Source organism: Simochromis diagramma, unplaced genomic scaffold (assembly GCF_900408965.1).
Source record: "Simochromis diagramma unplaced genomic scaffold, fSimDia1.1 OVJJ01000565.1, whole genome shotgun sequence".
NCBI classification, from domain to species: Eukaryota; Metazoa; Chordata; class Actinopteri; order Cichliformes; family Cichlidae; genus Simochromis; species Simochromis diagramma.
Window position 1 is genome coordinate 1,714,193 of NW_024387304.1, and position 20,155 is coordinate 1,734,347.

The 20,155-nt window shown below is 40.5% G+C and overlaps 1 protein-coding gene across 3 annotated transcripts in view; it reads right to left on the minus strand.

The window, feature by feature from the left end:
- Positions 1–15,340, minus strand: part of vegfc (vascular endothelial growth factor c) — a 98,176-nt gene extending 82,836 nt beyond the window's left edge. Inside the window, exon 1 of one of the 3 annotated variants that reach the window (XM_040004158.1) lies at positions 14,820–15,333. In XM_040004158.1, coding sequence (XP_039860092.1) covers positions 14,820–14,936 — 117 coding nt within the window. In that variant the 5' untranslated portion in view covers positions 14,937–15,333. Of the gene's footprint in view, positions 1–14,819 lie in introns of all 3 variants that reach the window. The other 2 variants (XM_040004157.1, XM_040004159.1) reach the window with 2 other exon arrangements.
- Between the last annotated feature and the right edge of the window lie 4,815 nt (positions 15,341–20,155).

Here is a 20,155-nt window from a genome sequence, read left to right on the forward strand (position 1 = left end):
TTCATTTTCCTTGCCACCTGATGAATGGACTTCCCCTTCTCCACCTCATTCACTGCTCTCCATGTGCTCTAAAGGAGTGGAAGCCCTGCCTGTCCTCCCAATTAGAACTCTGATCTATTTTTATTTTCATTATTTTTCTTTTCATATTATTACATTAAAATGTGTTTAAAATATTCATAAGTTGGGGTGATTTGTGCCACTGCCACACTTGCCTTACTCTGAAAGGCAAAAATCAGTTTTTGAACTTAAGTGTGCTTAATTCTCAAAGAGGCTCTCTTCTTTGCAGGATGAGTAAAGTGGCTGACTCTTCAAAAATGAGCGGTCACATGACCAATTTCTTCTTTGGTTCCCTAGAAATAGTGGGTGGCACCCCACTTTCCCCTACTGTCTTATGGATTACTGACTATGTAAGTCAGGTAGCACGTGAGACTTGGCAGTGCTCTGATTTGCTCTTGTGCAGTGTGTGGACTGTGCTGTCTCCATTCCTGTTCACCTTATAAGCCACAGACTTTTAGTATAACTCTGGGTCATGCCACTTACAAAAATGCTCTGATTCTGTAGGGCTTGGATGCATCAGTCACAGACAGGAGGAGGGGTACAGAGCATTGAGTGTATGATTTTTGTTGAGTGGATTGGGAAGGGAAAATTCTCAATATAAATAAGACCAGAGAGATGGTGATTGACTTCAGCCTGCGTCTATTCTGAGAAAGGATTCTCATGTGGTATGGGAATACGAGTAACTTGGCATCCTCAATGACAACAGGAGGACAAACACAAGGGATAAGCAGGCTTTATTTCTCTAGGAAGCCAGTATCCTTCAATGTGTGCAGCAAAAAGATGAAGATCTTTTCTCAGTCACTAATCCTGAGCACAAAGTACTTTGCTGTGGTGTGCCAGGGAGCAGCTTGGGAGCTGGTAACATCAACAGACTAAATAAATTGGGTAGGAAAGCTGGCTCACAGAAGGAGGCCACAGAACAAATTTCTGTCCAACATGGACAATCCTGACCACACACAACACTGAAATCTTAATAGTTTTTTCCCCACCCTGCACACTAAGACATGTTATTGCACTTTTTTGATATTCAGCAGGGGATCACTTCAAGTTAGACTTAAATTTACACACTTAAGTTTGTTCACTTTAATTTAGTAAGCCATTTTAAATTGTGTTTTTATACATTTAAGCTTTTACTTACACTATTTGTCTATTTATTCTTAAGTGTGCTTAATTCTCAAATTTATTCTTTGTGTTTAATTGAATTATTTAATTGTTTAATTTATCTTGAACAGCTGTAACAGAACAGTTTCCCTAATCTGGGATGAAGTACATTTCATAGTTACTTTAACAATCATGTAATTTCTCTTCCCAAACATAAAAATATGTCACATTTAAAAGTCTGTCACACTATTTTTTTATTTATTTTTTTTAAAGATAAATCAGATAACATCTGCTTTCCAAAACTCATCAACCCACACAGTGGCTACAGATTGAGTATGCTGCTTTTCTGCTCAAGATTTTCTAGCTGAAAAAAGAAAAGAGAGAATACAACACAGCAGCCACAGTTTTAGTAAAGTATAGGTTAAATCTGAATATATCACAGGCAGTCAAAAAGAGCTCATCAGTGTTACTTTTAACCACATTTGCATTTGAATGTCATTAAAGTAGGGAGCGTGGGCTTTATGTGAACCTTCCAGTGACTGTAGAAATAAAGCAGGTGAGTGGCAGTTTATGTGGTGCTTTCTTAGCAGGTAGTAGCTGTGAAACAGCAGCAACAATGTGTGACACATGTAATGCTGAGCTGCTGAAAGCTGTACTCACAGGCAGACAAAGGCCTGTCTTAGTTTTTATGTGTATCAGAATGGATGACAACGTGCGGAAGCATAGAAGACGAAGAGACTGTAACTACCATGGATCATCAGGTCAAACCATTTTAAGAACTGAATGGGTTGCCCCCAGAGAACATGGCCTTAGAGGAAGTGAGTCAGAGGAATGCAACAAGCGGCTCATGCAGCACCAGCCTATCAACCTGTACTTGGAGGAAACAGCTGCTGCTGGTGTGTTTTCTATAAAATTGCCTTACCATTGACCAACTTGTTTTTCATTGGAACAACTCTGCCTCCAAAAGCGTTTGACAGCTTCAAACTGTGTTTTGCCTCATTCAACTTGAACTGACAACGCTGTTCATAGGGGAGGTGGATGTCTCCGACTCCAGTTTGTTAAGATCTCTTGTGATGCCTAATCTTCAAAGTCCAGTAGCATTGTGTCTGCTGCTATTGCTTTATGTCTATCTGCCATTGCTTTATTAATTACTAATTTGCAGTCTCAAGAAACCTTGAAGCTGGAATTTTTACTGACAGAACAAGTTCCAGATACTTCCAGTTCAGGGAAAATCACCTAAGAATAATAATATTTATAATGCAGAGATCACAGAGAAGTTACTCTGGTATTCGGTTAGTAAAGACTTCTGTTGTTCCAGACAGTTATTCACAGTTATTCACTAAACCATGTCCAGCACACAATTCTGATATTGTTCAAGTTGTGTCAGATGTCATACACTCGTACACTTTCTGTACTATGAAACTCAAATAGCCACAGAGAGTTGCACGCAGCATGTTATATAGTACTAGAAAATGCCCTGACTGCATTCTTTAAGATAAGGCTGTTTTTTGGGTTGTTTTTTTTTTATTTCTTAATGTCACCAAATCCCATTGAAACACCAGAAGCAGTATCTAACAAATATTTTGTATAACTAACACCTGTTAACTTTCATCTGAAGGATCAACATTGTTATTGAGCACACATTTACTCTGGATAGTTTGTTGGTATGAAGAATATGAGCAATTTAATTCGATAATAATTATCTTCATGTCTACAATGATTGTCTAGTGACATTATGTTTTTTATGTTGTGTTAATGGGATTTTTCAGATGTTTAATTAATATGTGCTAAAAGTAAATACTAAAGAAAAGGGTTGACAATCAAAACTTGCTTGCTTAATAGAAGTGTGTATACTGTACCTAAATATTAGCCACAATTACGTCGACTATCAAAATTGTCGACGACTGATTTAATAGTCGACGTGTCATTTGAAGCTTTGTAAGATCACAAAAGACGCAGGAATAAGTAGTAGGATTTAAGAGTGTAATAACGGACTGAAACAGAAGATGGCAGCACCGCATTTACAAGGATGCCAGCTGCCGTTAAACCTCGAAGAAGAAGAAGTAGCTCTGTCCCAGAATTCATAGCGCAGCCCAGCTCAGTTTCCAACAATGGCGGCTGCTACTTAGTTTTAATATTACTCTTATTATTCTTTCTGGGTCACAAAACCTTTAACATATTTTCAGGCGAGAATGTAGCTGTGTAAACCTCAAATATCTGCTCAGTTTATCAAGACACCGCATACTTTCAAAAGCGCTCCGACGTTTTTGGAGACATCTGTTACCCACTAACTCGATAGCTAGCCGGGGGCAAGGCTCACTAGAGCCCGTGAGAACACCGGACTCCCGGCAAATCGTTTTCAAACCCACCGCCGTCTTTCGCTACTCAGGTTAAACATATATAAGTCACGTAGATAACTTAAAAATGTTATTGTTTGGCTTTTTTTAGTATTTTATTTGTTCCTGAGTAAATCAGTTTGGCTGAGATTAAAGTTATAGTTTTTACACAGCTGAATAAACATCAAGCAGACAGCTGATTATCAGAAGTGTGAGATGCTCGAGAATTTACATCAATTTGTCCTGTTATATTTTAGATAGCAAGGAGCAGACGGCTGAGTTTATTAAACTTCACCAAAACAATCTGCAAATTTTATTAAAATTTAATAAACTATCATCTTGTCTTTATTTTTAGTTAGCACCTTAAACACTTAAAGCTGTAAGCTAATGCTAGTTATATAAGAGCAGATGCAACTTTGTTAAGAGTTGACAGAAATCTCTTGTCATGTTTTAACTCAAGGATACTCCTTGGTCACACTGGCATACCCTCCCCCCTTTAGCACTGATTTCCAACATGATGAACAACATAAGCTTACAGAGATCCACATTATGAGGCAGTCTCACAACCTTGATATGAATTTGCATGCTATCTAGGACCCCTTTTTTTTGTTTTTTCACTGCCTATCTTAGCTGGCATGGGGTAAGAACTGTGCTTGGGGTAACTAGCTCAGTGTACTATGTAGTATAATGAAAGATGGACCCAGTGTGTCATAGCATGTGATAGTGTGACGTCCCTGAATGCTGCCTAGAGTCACTATGTGATATGGCGGGACAGAATGGGTGTCTTAAGAGTATTTGGTTTAGCATAATGCCTACTTCTTTTACACCATTGTTCTATGTGACATAGGACTGACATTTCAGCTGTTGTGATTTGGTGCTATATAAATAAAAAAAAAATGTATTCCCTCCATGAATCGAAACCTTGGTGGAGGGGTTTGTGTGCCCCAGGGTTCCCAGGAGCTATGTTGTCGGGGGGCTTTTGCACCCTGGTAGGGTCACCCATGGCAAACTGATCCTGGGTGAGGGACCAGACAAAGACTAATTCAAAATACCCCTATGAGTAGAACATTGACGGAACAGTTCACGCTGCCAGGATAGAGTTACCAGGGCCTCGCCCTGGAGCCAGGACAGGAGAGGGTGCCAAAGGGTAAGCGTGTGGTGCTGGTGGGCACAGCCCTAAAGGGACATGGGTCCCATCCTGAAGGCCCACCACCCACAGGGGGTCAGGTGCAATGTTTGTTGAGCAGAGGCCCTGGCGAACATCCCTGACTACCAAAACTAGTGATTGGGACATGGTGAGTTGGATCAGGTGGCGAGGGAGGATGCTGGACAGACCTGGCACACCTAAGTATATAGTGACACTACTCTAGGAATGCCTAGCAGAGGCCCCAGTCCCCAAGATCTTTTCTAGGTGTAGAATTGGAAAGGAGGTTTACCCCAATTGGAGAAGTTTAAGTATCTCAAAGTATTGTTTATGACTACATCTGACTACAATGTCTTCTGGGTGTTTTTTTAAATCGACCAGTCATTTTATTTTTTCACAGTGGTAAGGTTATGTATATTTTCAGCAGGTAGTACGTGGAACCAAAGGGTACATATCTCTGTACTGAGGCAGAGTAGTAAGCCTAAGCTGGATAAATCACAAAACATTCCTTCAAAATGGTTGTTAATTACACACTACATTCTTCTGCAGACTCCAGGGGTTTGTGAAATATGAGTGAGAGATACAGACAGACAGCAGTAGGGGGGGAGATTGGTAGAGGCTAGACAGAAACTAAGAGATGAAAGAGAAACTTTGTGGTAACTGGTTCAAGATAAAAGCTTAAAATCTATCCTTAGTCCTATAAGATGAAGTAAGTGATGGACCAACATAAAACCACATACAGGATGATACTGAGACAGATTCAGTGAGAGAGTGAGGGAAATACACTGTTAATTCACCATATCTATTTCAGAATTTAGGGTCATTTACAGTTTCTATGTTACAGATCAGTGTAAACCATAAACTCATTTAAAAGATAACAGAAACAGCAATATTTGACTTGCTTTTTCATCCCTACTTCTATTCTCAATTTGTCAAGATTTCCTGGAGTGAAAATTAATACCAGAAACACAACTTGCACTGTTTCTGTTCAGTCAGATGGAAAATCTAGTGCTCAGCATGAACAAGTGTAGTAATATAAGCATGAGATGTTGTGTAATGACCTCTGCAGGAAACATACTCTAAACCCACTCCTGAGTAAGACCACTTTGTTATGTAAAAAACTGGCATGTTAACACAGCTTTAGACTTTGGTTGGAAAATTTAAATTTCAAAACCTCCACTCATCAGTCTATTGGTGAAGAAAATACTAATGAAAATAGCAGGATGTGCATTAGTGTTCATTTCAAGTTTTATACTTCTACCTAATTAACAGAAATGTTCACGTTTCATTATACAAACCAATTTTTAAACCATGTGTCAACTTTAATAATTCTTTTTCACTTACTGCAACCAATAAGTTCCCACTTATTACCTCTAGTATAGACATCAAACAATTGGTCAACTGTCCACACAGAAGGTCAAAAATACATAATTAAAGAAAATGTTTCTTGAGCACATGAGGAGACAGAAGATAAACATTATTAATTGAAGACATCAGATTTAAAAACAGGCGTTATTGTGATGTGGACTTTTCAAAGCTCCACCATGCCAACATCTGAGGTCTAAAGAGGCAAATACAGGCCAAGAAATGGAAAAATAAAGTTGTTCAAAGAGGAAAGATAAGAACAGCATGGAAAAATTTGACAGCATATGCCAAAAATGCTCTGGCAAACATGTGCAAACATGTGCCAGTAGCAAATGTAAGGCCAAATGCGGGGTGGTAGCTAAAATATGTTTTTAGCTACCCACACAGAATTCTCATTCTCAATCTCCTTTTCAGCTCAGCTCTACAGTGTTTCAGCATCTTTCAGCTCACTCCTTTTCACTTTTAACACAAACTAGAGATGGCACGATGCCACTTTTTTTTATGTCCGATACCAATACCAATATCATAAATTTGGATATCTGCCGATACTGACAGGAATCCGATATAGTGTATTTTTTAATCAATAAAACTGTTTTTTTTTTATATCTTGCTGCATTTTGTATAAGTTCATACTCAAGTTTAAAAAAAAAACAAAAAAGCAAACAAACACTAAAGCTATTCTGTTAAACCTGTATGCAAAAAATACACTGCACCCAAAATATTTCATAGTTCAGCAAGCAAGCTAGTTTGCATCTCTTTCGTCCACTTTTGTCTGTACGCAATGTTACTCTCCACCTCGCCTCTTGCACTGAACACAACTCCCCCTCCCCCATCGCTTCACCTGCAGGCAACAACAAGATGGACACGGCAGCTATCAAAGAGGAGCTGGTCGGTAAAAAGAAAACATTTGGAGGTTACCATTTTAGTGCTGTTAGCATTAATCTCGTTAAAATGACGTTAATGCCATAATGCGGCGAATCACCGTTAACGAGTTACCACGGATCGCCCCGTGCCTGGGGCTGGATGGCGTCACTCGAGGCTGTCAGTCACACAGTAGAACTTGGGAGCAGAGCAGCTGCGAAATCTGTCTTTGTTATTATGCTCAGCGTCTTTAGTTTACATTTTGACTGCACAATTGTGAGCTTTTTGTTATGCACAAAAACAACATTTTTTTATTTTATTTATGGATCATTATTTTAATAAATGCTGATAATTTATTTCTGAGTAATCTTTCATGTACATCTACACTGTATGTTACTACAGAGATGTGTGAGATCTGGGACACAGCTTTGATAAGAACTCTCTTTTTGTTCTTACTTTATGGCTTAAAAAAAAAATCGAGATATATATCTTATATCACCATCCAGCTAAAGAATATTGAGATATGAATTTTGGGCCATATCGCCCAGCCCTAATACAGAGCTAATAAACTTAAATCAATCAGAAATCAATTATTTTTCTACAATAATTAAATAGATTCAACATGTTTCTTCAACAGAATTGCAGACTGCACAGATGGTTCCCAAAGGAAAAAGTACTATAGCTGACTAGGGTATATTAGACTTAATAGTTACTATATACAGTAATGGACACACATTTTACATCAGATTAAAACTTTGGGTGTCAGATTCAGATAATTATTTATTAAAAGCTAGACATTTTAAATGAGAATAAGAAAGAAAAGTATTTCTTTGTGCCCCCCTTTTGCCCCCCTGGCAAAACTTTGCTAGATCCGCCCCTGCACAGTTACCAGCTATCAGCTACGTAAAAAAGGATCCTGGTGTAGAATTTATTTAATATTACTTTCTAACAACAGCTTATCAAGCTTAAACGTGCTGCTGTTGTTTAGCCGCTGGCTTCCTCTTTCAGGCACAAAGTGGGCAATAAACAAACAAAAGAGACGGAGTCATGAAAAGCCGATCAGCTGATCATTGATCAGTTTCATGATTGAAGTAGCAACAGGAGAGGGAGGGAGAGAGAAGAGGCAGTCTATATCGGTTGTTAAGCTTAATGTGGGAATGCTTTACAAACATTCAGAGATGAACTTACACACTTGCTTTACTTCTCTCTGGGATAACTTTCTCTGAGATGAAATGCCAGTTTGGTAGCGAGGCTCCAAATACTCAACCAGACCACTGAGAGGTCTCGCACGCCACAGCCGCTCTATCACGTGATGCATACTGCTCGACGTGCTAAGATTATGAGCTGAGTTACACCATGTCGCAAGTTTTCTGAGGTGCTTTAGTGATATTTAATGGATCGGATTAATTTTTTTATTTCTCTCCTATATCCGATCCAGTAATTTAGGTCAGTATCGGACAGATACCAATACGTAATATCGGATCGGCCCATCTCTAACACAAACATATGACTTTGACACCCACAATGCCATTGTCTGGGCTCATCCTGTGATTACTTTTTCAATATTTAACAAAAAAATCTTTTTATTTATTGGTATATTAGCCAAACTTGTCAGCATTTATAGTGGCAGTATGAATAGCCATTCATGTAAAGTTACAACTACATTACTACAACATCTATGAAAACACTGATCTTTCCAACTTCAAGAGTTACGCACAATCTGTGGCCCTGCTCATAATAGTCAGCTCTTCGATGATGACTGACTTGTACCTTAGCAATGCTGCCAAACCAGCGGTCTTTCACCTTCTTTCAAAACACAGAAATAAAGGAGAGGATCTTCAGACACCCACCAGATTTAGATTTAATGTGAATTCAAAAAAGGCAAACAAGCATGAGTGTGCCCACATGTCAAAGCCTTTTCAGTTAGAATGATTTGAATTACAAATCTCTTCACAAATGTAGCTCAACTTCTGACGACGTGATTAATTGTACATATGAATACAAAGCATTTTACTGTATCTTAAAAATCTCCGCATCTTAGTTTGGCTCTGATTTTTTGCTTACCTGTATTATTAAATCTTCACTGGAAGCTAACCTGTGGCTCTGACTGTCACACATGTCTGGGGTTGTCCCGTATTGTTGCTATAACAATGATATCACAATGACACTTAAAATAGTTTATCAGTATTATCGTGGACAATATGCTATAGTACAGCTCTAGCCTCTACCAGGCAGAGCAGCAACTATTATAAGATGTTGGAACAGAGGTGGCAACTGACTGAAACTCTGTCTGATTTACGGTAACAATACCTAAACCTCAAGACAATCGAAGAGCTTTTGCCAGTTCCTCTGGTAGGATCCACTGAGTCTTTGAATGTGCCACTGTCTACTTGAGTGGTTAAAGTTGTAACAGTCTCTGGCCTGCCTCCTCTAATCAGAGGGCCTTTGAAGTCCACTGTGGCAGGGGTGGAGCAGTGGGTTCAGGGTGTGGTGTCAGGGGAGGCTAATACACATAGTTGACCTTTATCATCTGATCACATCTCCTCATTTGAGCATCTGCAACAGGTTTCTAGCTGTCTTCTCAGCTGCTGCAGAAACTGTTCAAAACAAAAAGACAAAAAAAAAAAAAAAAAACCTCAACATGTAATAAAGGACCCATGTGTGCATGGGTAATTTATTGACACATTGGTGCCAAAACCCAAGCTGCAGTGTGGTGGACCTGCAATCAGCCAGCTGAGGCGCTGGCCCAGATGGTGGCCGAGCTGACATGCAGCAGGAGCAGGCTGCAGCGGTTTGCCACCAGTTTGAACAGCTGCAGGAGTATGAGCCCTGAACAAAGGTGTTGGACAGTCTGGTTGCTTAGGCTGGTCGCTGGCGCCACTGCAGTTCACACCGGGCCCACCAGTATGCCTCGGCGGAAGGAGATGACCTCCAAAAAATGAAAGTCAACACGTTCTGGACCTAATCACCGCCTCACTGACCAGTCAGAAAAATAATTGACAGATTAGTTGACTACCAAGATAATCTTTAATTGCACCCTTACTTAATATAAAAGCAACTGAATGCCTTCTAGCCAGAACCACACGGTGAGAGTAGTTCCACTGAAAGTCTCAGTAAAAACTAATTTCAATGTGCTAACATTTAGCACGCTGTAAATTAATGCCCAGTATGCTGCCAGTAACAACAAATTTGGCCTTTAATGTGTTTGTTAAAAGTCCCTAGCACATGCAGTATTGCAATTTGTGGTTAAAAAAAAACAAACAAAAAACAAACGTTCATCTGTTATTCCAGGAGTGGGTTTGTGTAATGTGTTATTATTACCCTGCAACACTATTTATATTCTGAAATTGTTTTTGTGATCAGTAGGTTGATAGGGTTTAACTTAAAATATATGTATAAAGCTATCAAGCAAAAAAAATAAAGTTAAAATCTTGTGAGCCAATGAAAACGTGGAGGAGAGGTAAAAACAAAGAGGAGCTAACAGGAAACTGGTAAAGATAAATGACAACAAGATTCACTGGAGAGGCTGACTGGGAATCCTTCCTTCAAGACCAAGCCAAATGTAGTAAGTCAAATGAATCAGGGAAGGATGATACACAAGTGTGCATTATAATGTCTCACACACACACACACACATGCACACGCACACATGCACACGCACATACGCACATTCCTTGCAAGGAGTTAAACATGTTTTTTCTTCTAGATCACATCTTAGAACACGTGTCAAACTTAAGGCCCGCCAGCAAAATGTGGCCCGTCATGTTATTTTATGTGGCCCATGAGAGCATGTGCATGATTGTCTTAAAATAAGTTTACTATATGGTGTTTAAAAGCGCACACTGACTATAAACTACATCTCCCAAAATGCATTTGGATTGTTTGAACCCCAATGCCCCCGGTAGCAGGGGCAAGAAGGAGAACTTCTAGTTTGACGTGATGTACCGCCAGATCTGATTTTTAAAATACAGATGTGTATGGTATCCACAGAAACATCAGAATCTCAGCTAAAAGCTCATAAAGCCATTTCAACGACCACCAAACAGCAAAAACAGCAAACAATTAAAGAGCAGGTAAACAGATTCTGCAAAAAGATCTTACTTTGGCTGTCTTGCTGCCACCACGATAAAATTGCACTTCCTTCACAGCTCTACCTCTCAGGAAAGTTTATGTTTTTCACTTTCTACAACAGAAATCTGTTTGTTTTATGACTACAGCTAAAAAAGAACAATATCAACAAAAAAATTGAAAGTTTGAGCAATGACCTACCAGAAGTTTAAGAGCTTTTTCTTTAACATGTAGAAAAACAGTTAAATAGGCCATTTGTTTACACTCACATAAGAGGAGTTTCACTTGTCTGGTCTGCTTAAGATCAAATCTGGCTGTATGTGGCCCACAATGTAAAATGAGTTTGACACCCCTGTCTTAGAAGAAAAGATACCTAGTAGGGAGCGCTCCAATAGAGGCTCCAATATTCATTACGCTTCACAGCTTAATATATAAATCCCATGGATGAGCTCCAAAGCAATGTGTAAAACTGTAGGAAACAACAGCAGTCCTTCTTCTGTAGGCTCAGTGGGCACTGCAAAGTTGCACGTGAACATGAACTAGTTCTCCATCTGGTGAAGGTTCAACTTAAAGTAACCCATGGCAAGTTTCCAGAAAATAATAAGAAATAGCAGTGCCAGCTGCAGTCCAGCACTGTGGAGTTGGAGTTTGCCTCACTGACAACAGCTGAATGACTTTAAGGACTGCCACCCGAGCAGCATTGTCAGCCTCAAGGAAACAGAAGAAAGGAAGAGCTTGGGGTAATTTACTTGGACAACATTGCTCAGTTAAAGTCTGAGCAATCAAAAATCTGATTATGTTAAATTTGGTGCTTAGCAGCAACTAGCAAGGGAAAGAAAACACAAGAAGCCAGTCTGTCTTGAAAAGGTTGACAGCAGGGATGACTTGGTGAAACTTCTCAGAGTAACAGCCAGAGCTACAAGAGAAACTCATTATTGCAGCTTACAATACCCTGAGATCACATGACTTCATGCCACTGCTCAGCATTTATCTCTGCCACCTCACCCTCATCAGACACAGTGAAAGGCCCCCCACCCAGACCCACACACACAAACACCCTTGACCCCTGTGACACCTGCCTCCATTGGCTCTTTTCTGTGGCTAATTTGAAAATACCTCTTCCAAATCCCTACTGCTACCCACCCCTGCTGCCCTGAAAAATGTTCCCTTCCTCTCCTCCAGTTCCTCTGTTCATTCAGTTCAATCTGTGTTGCTGGCAGCTTTTTGGTGGTGTATTAGTCCAACTATTGCTGTAATACTCAACAGGTATGTATGTATGATCAAGGGCGATCGTGGCTCAAGAGTTGGCAGTTCGTCTTATAATCGGAAGGTTGCCGGTTCGAGCCCCGGCTCGGACAGTTTCGGTCGTTGTGTCCTTGGACAAGACACTTCACCTTCCGCCTAGTGGTGATGGTCAGAGGGGCCGATGGCAAGATATGGCAGCCTCGCTTCTGTCAGTCTGCCCCAGAGCAACTGTGGCTACAACTGTAGCTTGCCTCCACCAGTGTGTGAATGTGAGAGTGAATGAATAATGGAATTGTAAAAGCGCTTTGAGGGTTTCGAAAAGCGCTATATAAATGCAATCCATTATTATTATAATAGCAATTTAACACAAGCCAGTTAAGATCCTCTATGTAAAAAAAAAAAAAAGATGCTGGTTTATGAACCAATGCATGAAATCAGTGTTTCTGTGTTCCTTGACCTCTCAGATCCAGACGCTTGGCAGAAAAAGACTAAATCAAACTGAGGAGCCAGGCTTCTCATTCTGATTACTATTACTAACACCTTTTGTTTTCTCTTGTCTTTATCCAAAGACTGAAACTTGGAATGAAAACAGAGATAACTGAGAAAATAAAAAAATGGATACTTTTACTGTTTGTCAGGATTTTGTGGAACTGAAAAACATTTGGAAGAATGTACACCGGTAACAAATGAAATACATCCAGGCTTTTATCTGCTAATGGACCCTACTCATCCCAGAATGTAATTAAGTGTTTTTTTATTAGCCCTGCCTGTCTAACTGTCTGACTACCAATTTTAAAACTAAGAACCTGTTCCATGATAACCAATGGTACTGAGATGAGGGGGAAAAAGTGTTGAATCAAGATGGAATGAACTATATACACTGATCACGCACATTATGACCACCTGCCTAATACTGTGTTGGTCCCCGTTTTGCTGGCAAAATCTCTCTGACCCATTAAGGCATGGACTCCACAAGACGTCTGAAGGTGTGCTGTGGTACCTGGGACCAAGATGTTAGCAACAGATCATTGAACTCCTGCCAGGTGGGGCCCCCATTGATCGGACTTGTTTCTCCAGCACATCCCACGGATGCTCGATTAAATGTCTATGGGATCCAATCGATATCTGTGGAATCTGGGGAATTTTTGGTTTGTGGCAGGACACGCTATTCTGATGAAAGAGGCCATAGCCATCGGAAAATACTGTTTTCATGAAAGGGTGTCCATGGTGTGGAACAATGTTTAGGTAGGTGGTACATTTCAAAGTAACAGCCACAAAACCCAAGATTTCTCAGCTGAACGTAGCCCAAAATATCACACTGCCTCCACTGTTGCTTTCGGTTGTGGACAGAGGTCAGCATGGGACCGGTCTGCCACTGTGCGGTCCCATACGCAACAAACTACAATGCACTGGGTATTCTGACACCTTTCTATCAGAACCAGCATGAAGTTTGCCAAATCAATTGGACTGGCCCACACAAGCCAGCCTTCACCCCCACATGAAATCAATGAGCCTTGTCCCTGTCACTGGTTCACTACTGTTTGCCACTGTCCCTTCCTGTTAACATAGCCCACCCACAAATAGATGAAGAGATCATTTGTGTTTCAAAAAAACTTGAATATTCTTGTCCATTCAGTTACTTGTGCAAATAAATTCTCTGCAATATGCAAAGACTTCAACTTGATTTAAAAATAAAAGTGAACCTTTAGGCTAAACAAACAATATCCCACATACCGTAGAAGAGAAGAAGCTACTTTTGGCTGCTCACAAGAGGTCACCACAGTGGGTTGCTCCCTGAGTTTGGGATTTGGCAGAAGTTTATGTTGGATATAGATAGTTGTCAACAGAAAAACAGCTGTACCAGCGTGAACAGCTGGGATAGTTAGTATTGGTGTTAACTCTTATGATGAGCAGTTATTTCCTTTAAGAGACCAGTAAATAAAGTTACATGTGAGACTTACATTATTGACTCCTCTAAGCTTTCACTTAATATTCTAGGTCTCTTAAATACTAATACTAAACTAGTCAAAGTCTGAATGGCTGCAAATCATAAACTTGCTTTTCTCCTGATTTTTGGTCCCAGAATCTTTAAGAAAACAGGGGCAAGAGAAGACAGAGAGAGATCACCAGTCCATCTTTCATCCATACTAACTTTCAGTTGGACAACAGCGGGATTATTTCATAGTCTTTGGAAGTCCACTCCCACCCTAGCTTAAAACACAGTTAAAGAATGCAACAACAAGGTTTTCTTTCTATATTTACTCTCGATTTTACTTTTTAGATATTGCTGTATTGTTCGGATACACATCTTCATGCATGAGTGACACGTGTGTAGAGTTCTGTCTATTCTAAACTAACAAAATGTCAGTGAAGACAACTGTCTGCATTCTTAAGCAACAGGAACCAGAGTCACATAGGGAACCCTGCACCTCATTCCTGATCCCTTCATGAACGCAAAATGAATGAGATATTCAGCTGATCACGTTAATCCCTAAATATCCACAGCGTGAACAAAGTTGATAATATACTGTGATTCAGTGGGAACGCCACCTCTGAGTCACTGGACGTCCTCAGTGACTGCATCAGCTGAAACTTTACTGTAGGCAGAGACGTGCGCTCCTTTCAAACAGCTTCACACTCACCGGCTCATCCAGCTGCTCCTGCTCGTAGTATTCATAATAGTCGTTGTGACTCAATGCGCTGCCCAGCGTGGTGTTGAGAAGGTATGCCAGTAAAAGAGAAAATCCTCGTAAGTGCATGTTTATATGAGCAATTCCTGAAGTGTTTATGATCCGAGAATCGTAAAAAATGTGGAATTTAAAAAAAAAAGAAAGCTCCCCAGTATCTGCGCTCCCCTCTTTCTGTCGCTGAAAACACACGCTCGCTCTCTCTCGCTCTCCTTTGTCTTCTTGGCAAGGTCCAGTACTTTCTCCTTGGAGGGCCTGTGTGTGTGTGTGTGTGTGTGTGTGTGTGTGTGTGTGTGTGTGTGTGTGTGTGTGTGTGTGTGTGTGTGTGTGTGTGTGTGTGTGTGAAACCCGCTGTGGATGAAAGCCCGGTCACATGGAAACTGATAAATCCGGAGGGTCAACAGAGGCTGTCCCGGCAATTAAGAACGCCAAGGCGCACAATTACAGGAAAATAGGCTGCCTTCAAAATAAGAGCATACAAGTCTGGAAAAACAGCTCAGAGGATGGCAACAGTAATCGATCATTTCTACTGACCTCTGTCACCAGGTGACAGAAACTGCATCAACAGTTTGTTTTTGTTTTTGTTTGGTTTTTAGTTCTTTTGTAGAATGCTATATAATACAAATAAGTTATATGTGTAGAATAGAACTGAAGAACGGAAGAACAGCCCTTTATTGTTATTGTACGTGTACGACGAAATTATGGACAGAGTCACAGCTGAAACTCTTACTCCAAAAATAAAACATTAGCATATTCATTCTTTCATGGTTGTTGTGGTGCTATCACGGTTAAACTCAATTATGATTTGATGGGAAAAAGTTGTTTTGCAAGCTTTTGATAACTAATTTAGTCTCAAGATTTGACAATATTTACTATAATTTAAGCATGGGTTTCTGCAGTAATGCAGTATTTTGCAGTTGTTCGTGGGAAAATCAAAATGACACCAAAAAAGTAAGATGCATTTATGGTAATTTCACTGCATTCAATAACAGTGAGATAGCACAGGTTTGAATGTATTTTACAAGTTGGGTTTTGAATAACCTAACTTCAGCAATCAGGTAGGGTGGTCAACACAAAGTAGGAATGTTTCTATGGTATGTTTCTATCCCCAGTGGGGATATAAATAATTTAGCAGAGGCAGGGATCTAATTTTTTAATGTTTCATTTTCAGGGCTATTCATTTTTAATGCTCTTAACTTGTACTTTCTGCCTTGACCAAAAAATTTCCTACGTCTAGGAGTTAATAAAGGTTTATCTTATCTCTTATTAACCATTTTGCCCTTAAATTGAAAGAAAACAAAGGAAAAATATCTGCCATAACTTATTAATGCTACAACACATTTTGATGAGGAACTGAAACTGAAGGTCACATAAACATTATATACTGTTGGACTGCAGGTCATTGACCCTGGTGGCCTGTCAAACTAACCAGCTACCTTTTAAACTGGCTCATTCATCATCACACTTTTTTCTTATTTTTTTCTAAATGACATATTACATTAATATGTCATTTATGTCATCAATTATGTTGATGCAATATATGTTTTCAATCCTACATCACCCACGTCTGAACAAAACAGAGTATCATTGTTCCGGGCATTCTAGAGTGAATTCATGCATGCGTTGCATTTAATGAAGCCATTTACAATTGTACACCTCAGCATTCTGTTGGTACTTATAAAGATGCAATTATTATTCCTTGTGTGTGTTGAGCTTGGCAGAGCCTCAGTGCTATCACAGCTGCATGCAAAACCTACAAAATCATTCATCTGCAAACTTTTTAATAGCCTGTAGGTCCATGGTAAGACTACTGCCACAAAAACCTAGCAGGACAAAGACTTCTCTGCTTAATGTCAATGATGGACACCAAATGATTTAGGAAGCAAGTCAATATATCGTATATCATTTAATATTGTATAATGACTTCAAAAATGTGCCTTGAGTGGTCAACAGTCCCATTATATTAAACTGGTTGCTGGTGTTTATGCTGGTCTGTGGTCTCCTTTGCTGCTGTTGTGGTGTGGCTGGTGGCCCTTGAAGACTGGTTTTCTGTGTATCTTTTACTGTGTGTCTTTAACAACGCACTGGCCCCACCCCTGAGTGGGATCTTCTGTGGGTGTCATCCTTCCTACACCTGCTTCATATTTCTCAATCGAGTATATCAAACGTTGAGCTCCAGTCATTCAGTCAAGACTGTAAATGTTTGACTGAATCCAAACTTTGCACGCTCTCAAAGTAAGCACTCACCTGTTCTCTGACCTGCCCACTCTTACTCTGGATCATTCATAGATTTGTGTTCAGTCAAAAGCTGCACAAGTACTCTCTCCATGCCTTTGTAAGCCAGCTATTTAAGAAAGACCAACTCAGTAAATTCCCCCCGCCTGTGTTTGCACCTTATCACCGCTGGATATTTGCTAACTCTCTGTGTCTTTTGGCAGAGCTCCTGTGCATCATTCTTTGGAGCTGTGGAATATCCCCTGCATCAGCCCACTAACTTTCAGCCAGCGCACAGTAAATAAACCCACTGCTTTCTGAGTCTGGTCACTGGGTGTGTAATTAGCTTCATTATAATAGATGCAGATCTACCTTTTAATAGATTGGTGCATTATCAATTTAGTGGTTGATATTTTTTCCTCATTTATGGCCACAAGCGGTGAGTAGCTATTTTCAAAGCGTTGATAATAAGATTCTCCTGAACGGTTTCTGGATTAAGGCTTAAAAAAAGCTCATAACAGAACCACTGCTCCTCAGCATCAAAAAGACCTAGCTGTGGTGGGTCAGGTGTCTGAATAGGGTGCCTCTTAGGTGAGTAGGTATTTAAAGTTAATGGGGCAAATAGAGCCAGGCATTGTAGTTTTGATGTACTGTTTTTCAAAAAGCACTTATCAACCAACTCAAACTTTTCAGGTGGCTGGGTCATTATGGAAAAAATAATTTATAACCTTAGTTGTTGTTAAAAGTAATGCAGTGAATTACTTAATTTAAAAAATAATTGATTATATCTGCAGAAGTGTAGAGTCCACAGTGAACAAAATGAGCTGCTTCAAATTTGGCGAATAGCATTGACAGATAGAGTGACACTTATTATACAGGCCTCAGGCTCTAGGCCCAAAAATGACATATACACAGAGACACAGAAGCACATATACACACATACTTAAAACTCTGGTGAAGGGTAAAGGCAGTACTGTGCAGGAGGTCTGTCTCCATGTTGAAGTCTAGCCAAGATTCTTTTATAGTGTGTGTGTGTGTGTGTGTGTGTGTGTGTGTGTGTGTGTGTGTGTGTGTGTGTGTGTGTGTGTGTGTGTGAGAGAGAGAGAGAGAGAGAGAGAGAGAGAGAGAGAGAGAGAGAGAGAGGCCACTCTACAAACATTTAGGGGATATGAAATACTTCAGCATGGCCAGCATTCCAAAGTATTGCGAGACACACCGCAGACTAGAGTCATACAAAGCAACAGTTAGCTGGGGTCAAAACTGAGACAGAAATACAGACTCCTGCATATGCATATTTATAAGTACGCTTTGTTTTAGATCAATGCATGCAAAACTTTCTCCACCGAGGTCCAGGGTCATGTTCCTTCTCACCAGGTGGACGAAGTCTCACAGATACCGGGGTAAGCGAGGTGGGTGGCTAGTGAAACTAAAGGCCTGGTTGTCCCACTCTCCCAAAGATTCCCTGTCCCAAAAGGAATTGGTTTCTCACATCTGTCTCTGTGGACTCCTGGTTGGTACCTGTCATTGGCTTGGATAAAGGCCCACTACATGTGCGCCAGCAAGGAGCAAATCTCCCAAACCTGCAGCCTTTGACATTGTGACAGTGTGTGGTTTGTATCTCCCCATTTAAGTTGGATGCTGAAGCCTGATGGGAGAGCCGTGTGTTGTGAGGGGTTGATGAGGGCAGCTGAAAAGCTGGGCAAACTCGAAGTCCAAGCAACACTGTGAATAAAAAAAACACTCGGCTTGCAACACTGTGCTTTTCTGGCTATTCCAGTCTGCATGCCAAATATTCTTGGGCAAGATGGTAACCCCAAATTGCTCTCTGCTGCATTCATTAGAGTATGAATGTGTGTGAATGTTAGATAGAGAGCACTTGCCAAGAAAAAAAAGAGCTTGTATGACCGAGTGTGAATGGGTGAATGAAGCATGTGTGCTTAGGTAGCGTAGAAAGCACTATATACAGGGAGTGCAGAATTATTAGGCAAATGAGTATTTTGTCCACATCATCCTCTTCATGCATGTTGTCCTACTCCAAGCTGTATAGGCTCGAAGGCCTACTACCAATTAAGCATATTAGGTGATGTGCATCTCTGTAATGAGAAGGGGTGTGGTCTAATGACATCAACACCCTATATCAGGTGTGCATAATTATTAGGCAACGTCTTTTCCTTTGGCAAAATGGGTCAAAAGAAGGACTTGACAGGCTCAGAAAAGTCAAAAATAGTGAGATATCTTGCAGAGGGATGCAGCAGTCTCAAAATTGCAAAGCTTCTGAAGCGTGATCATCGAACAATCAAGCGTTTCATTCAAAAGAAGCGTGTGGAAAAACCAAGGCGCAAAATAACTGCCCATGAACTGAGAAAAGTCAAGCGTGCAGCTGCCAAGATGCCACTTGCCACCAGTTTGGCCATATTTCAGAGCTGCAACATCACTGGAGTGCCCAAAAGCACAAGGTGTGCAATACTCAGAGACATGGCCAAGGTAAGAAAGGCTGAAAGACGACCACCACTGAACAAGACACACAAGCTGAAACGTCAAGACTGGGCCAAGAAATATCTCAAGACTGGTTTTTCTAAGGTTTTATGGACTGATGAAATGAGAGTGAGTCTTGATGGGTCAGATGGATGGGCCCGTGGCTGGATTGGTAAAGGGCAGAGAGCTCCAGTCCGACTCAGACGCCAGCAAGGTGGAGGTGGAGTACTGGTTTGGGCTAGTATCATCAAAGATGAGCTTGTGGGGCCTTTTCGGGTTGAGGATGGAGTCAAGCTCAACTCCCAGTCCTACTGCCAGTTTCTGGAAGACACCTTCTTCAAGCAGTGGTACAGGAAGAAGTCTGCATCCTTCAAGAAAAACATGATTTTCATGCAGGACAATGCTCCATCACACGCGTCCAAGTACTCCACAGCGTGGCTGGCAAGAAAGGGTATAAAAGAAGAAAAACTAATGACATGGCCACCTTGTTCACCTGATCTGAACCCCATTGAGAACCTGTGGTCCATCATCAAATGTGAGATTTACAAGGAGGGAAAACAGTACACCTCTCTGAACAGTGTCTGGGAGGCTGTGGTTGCTGC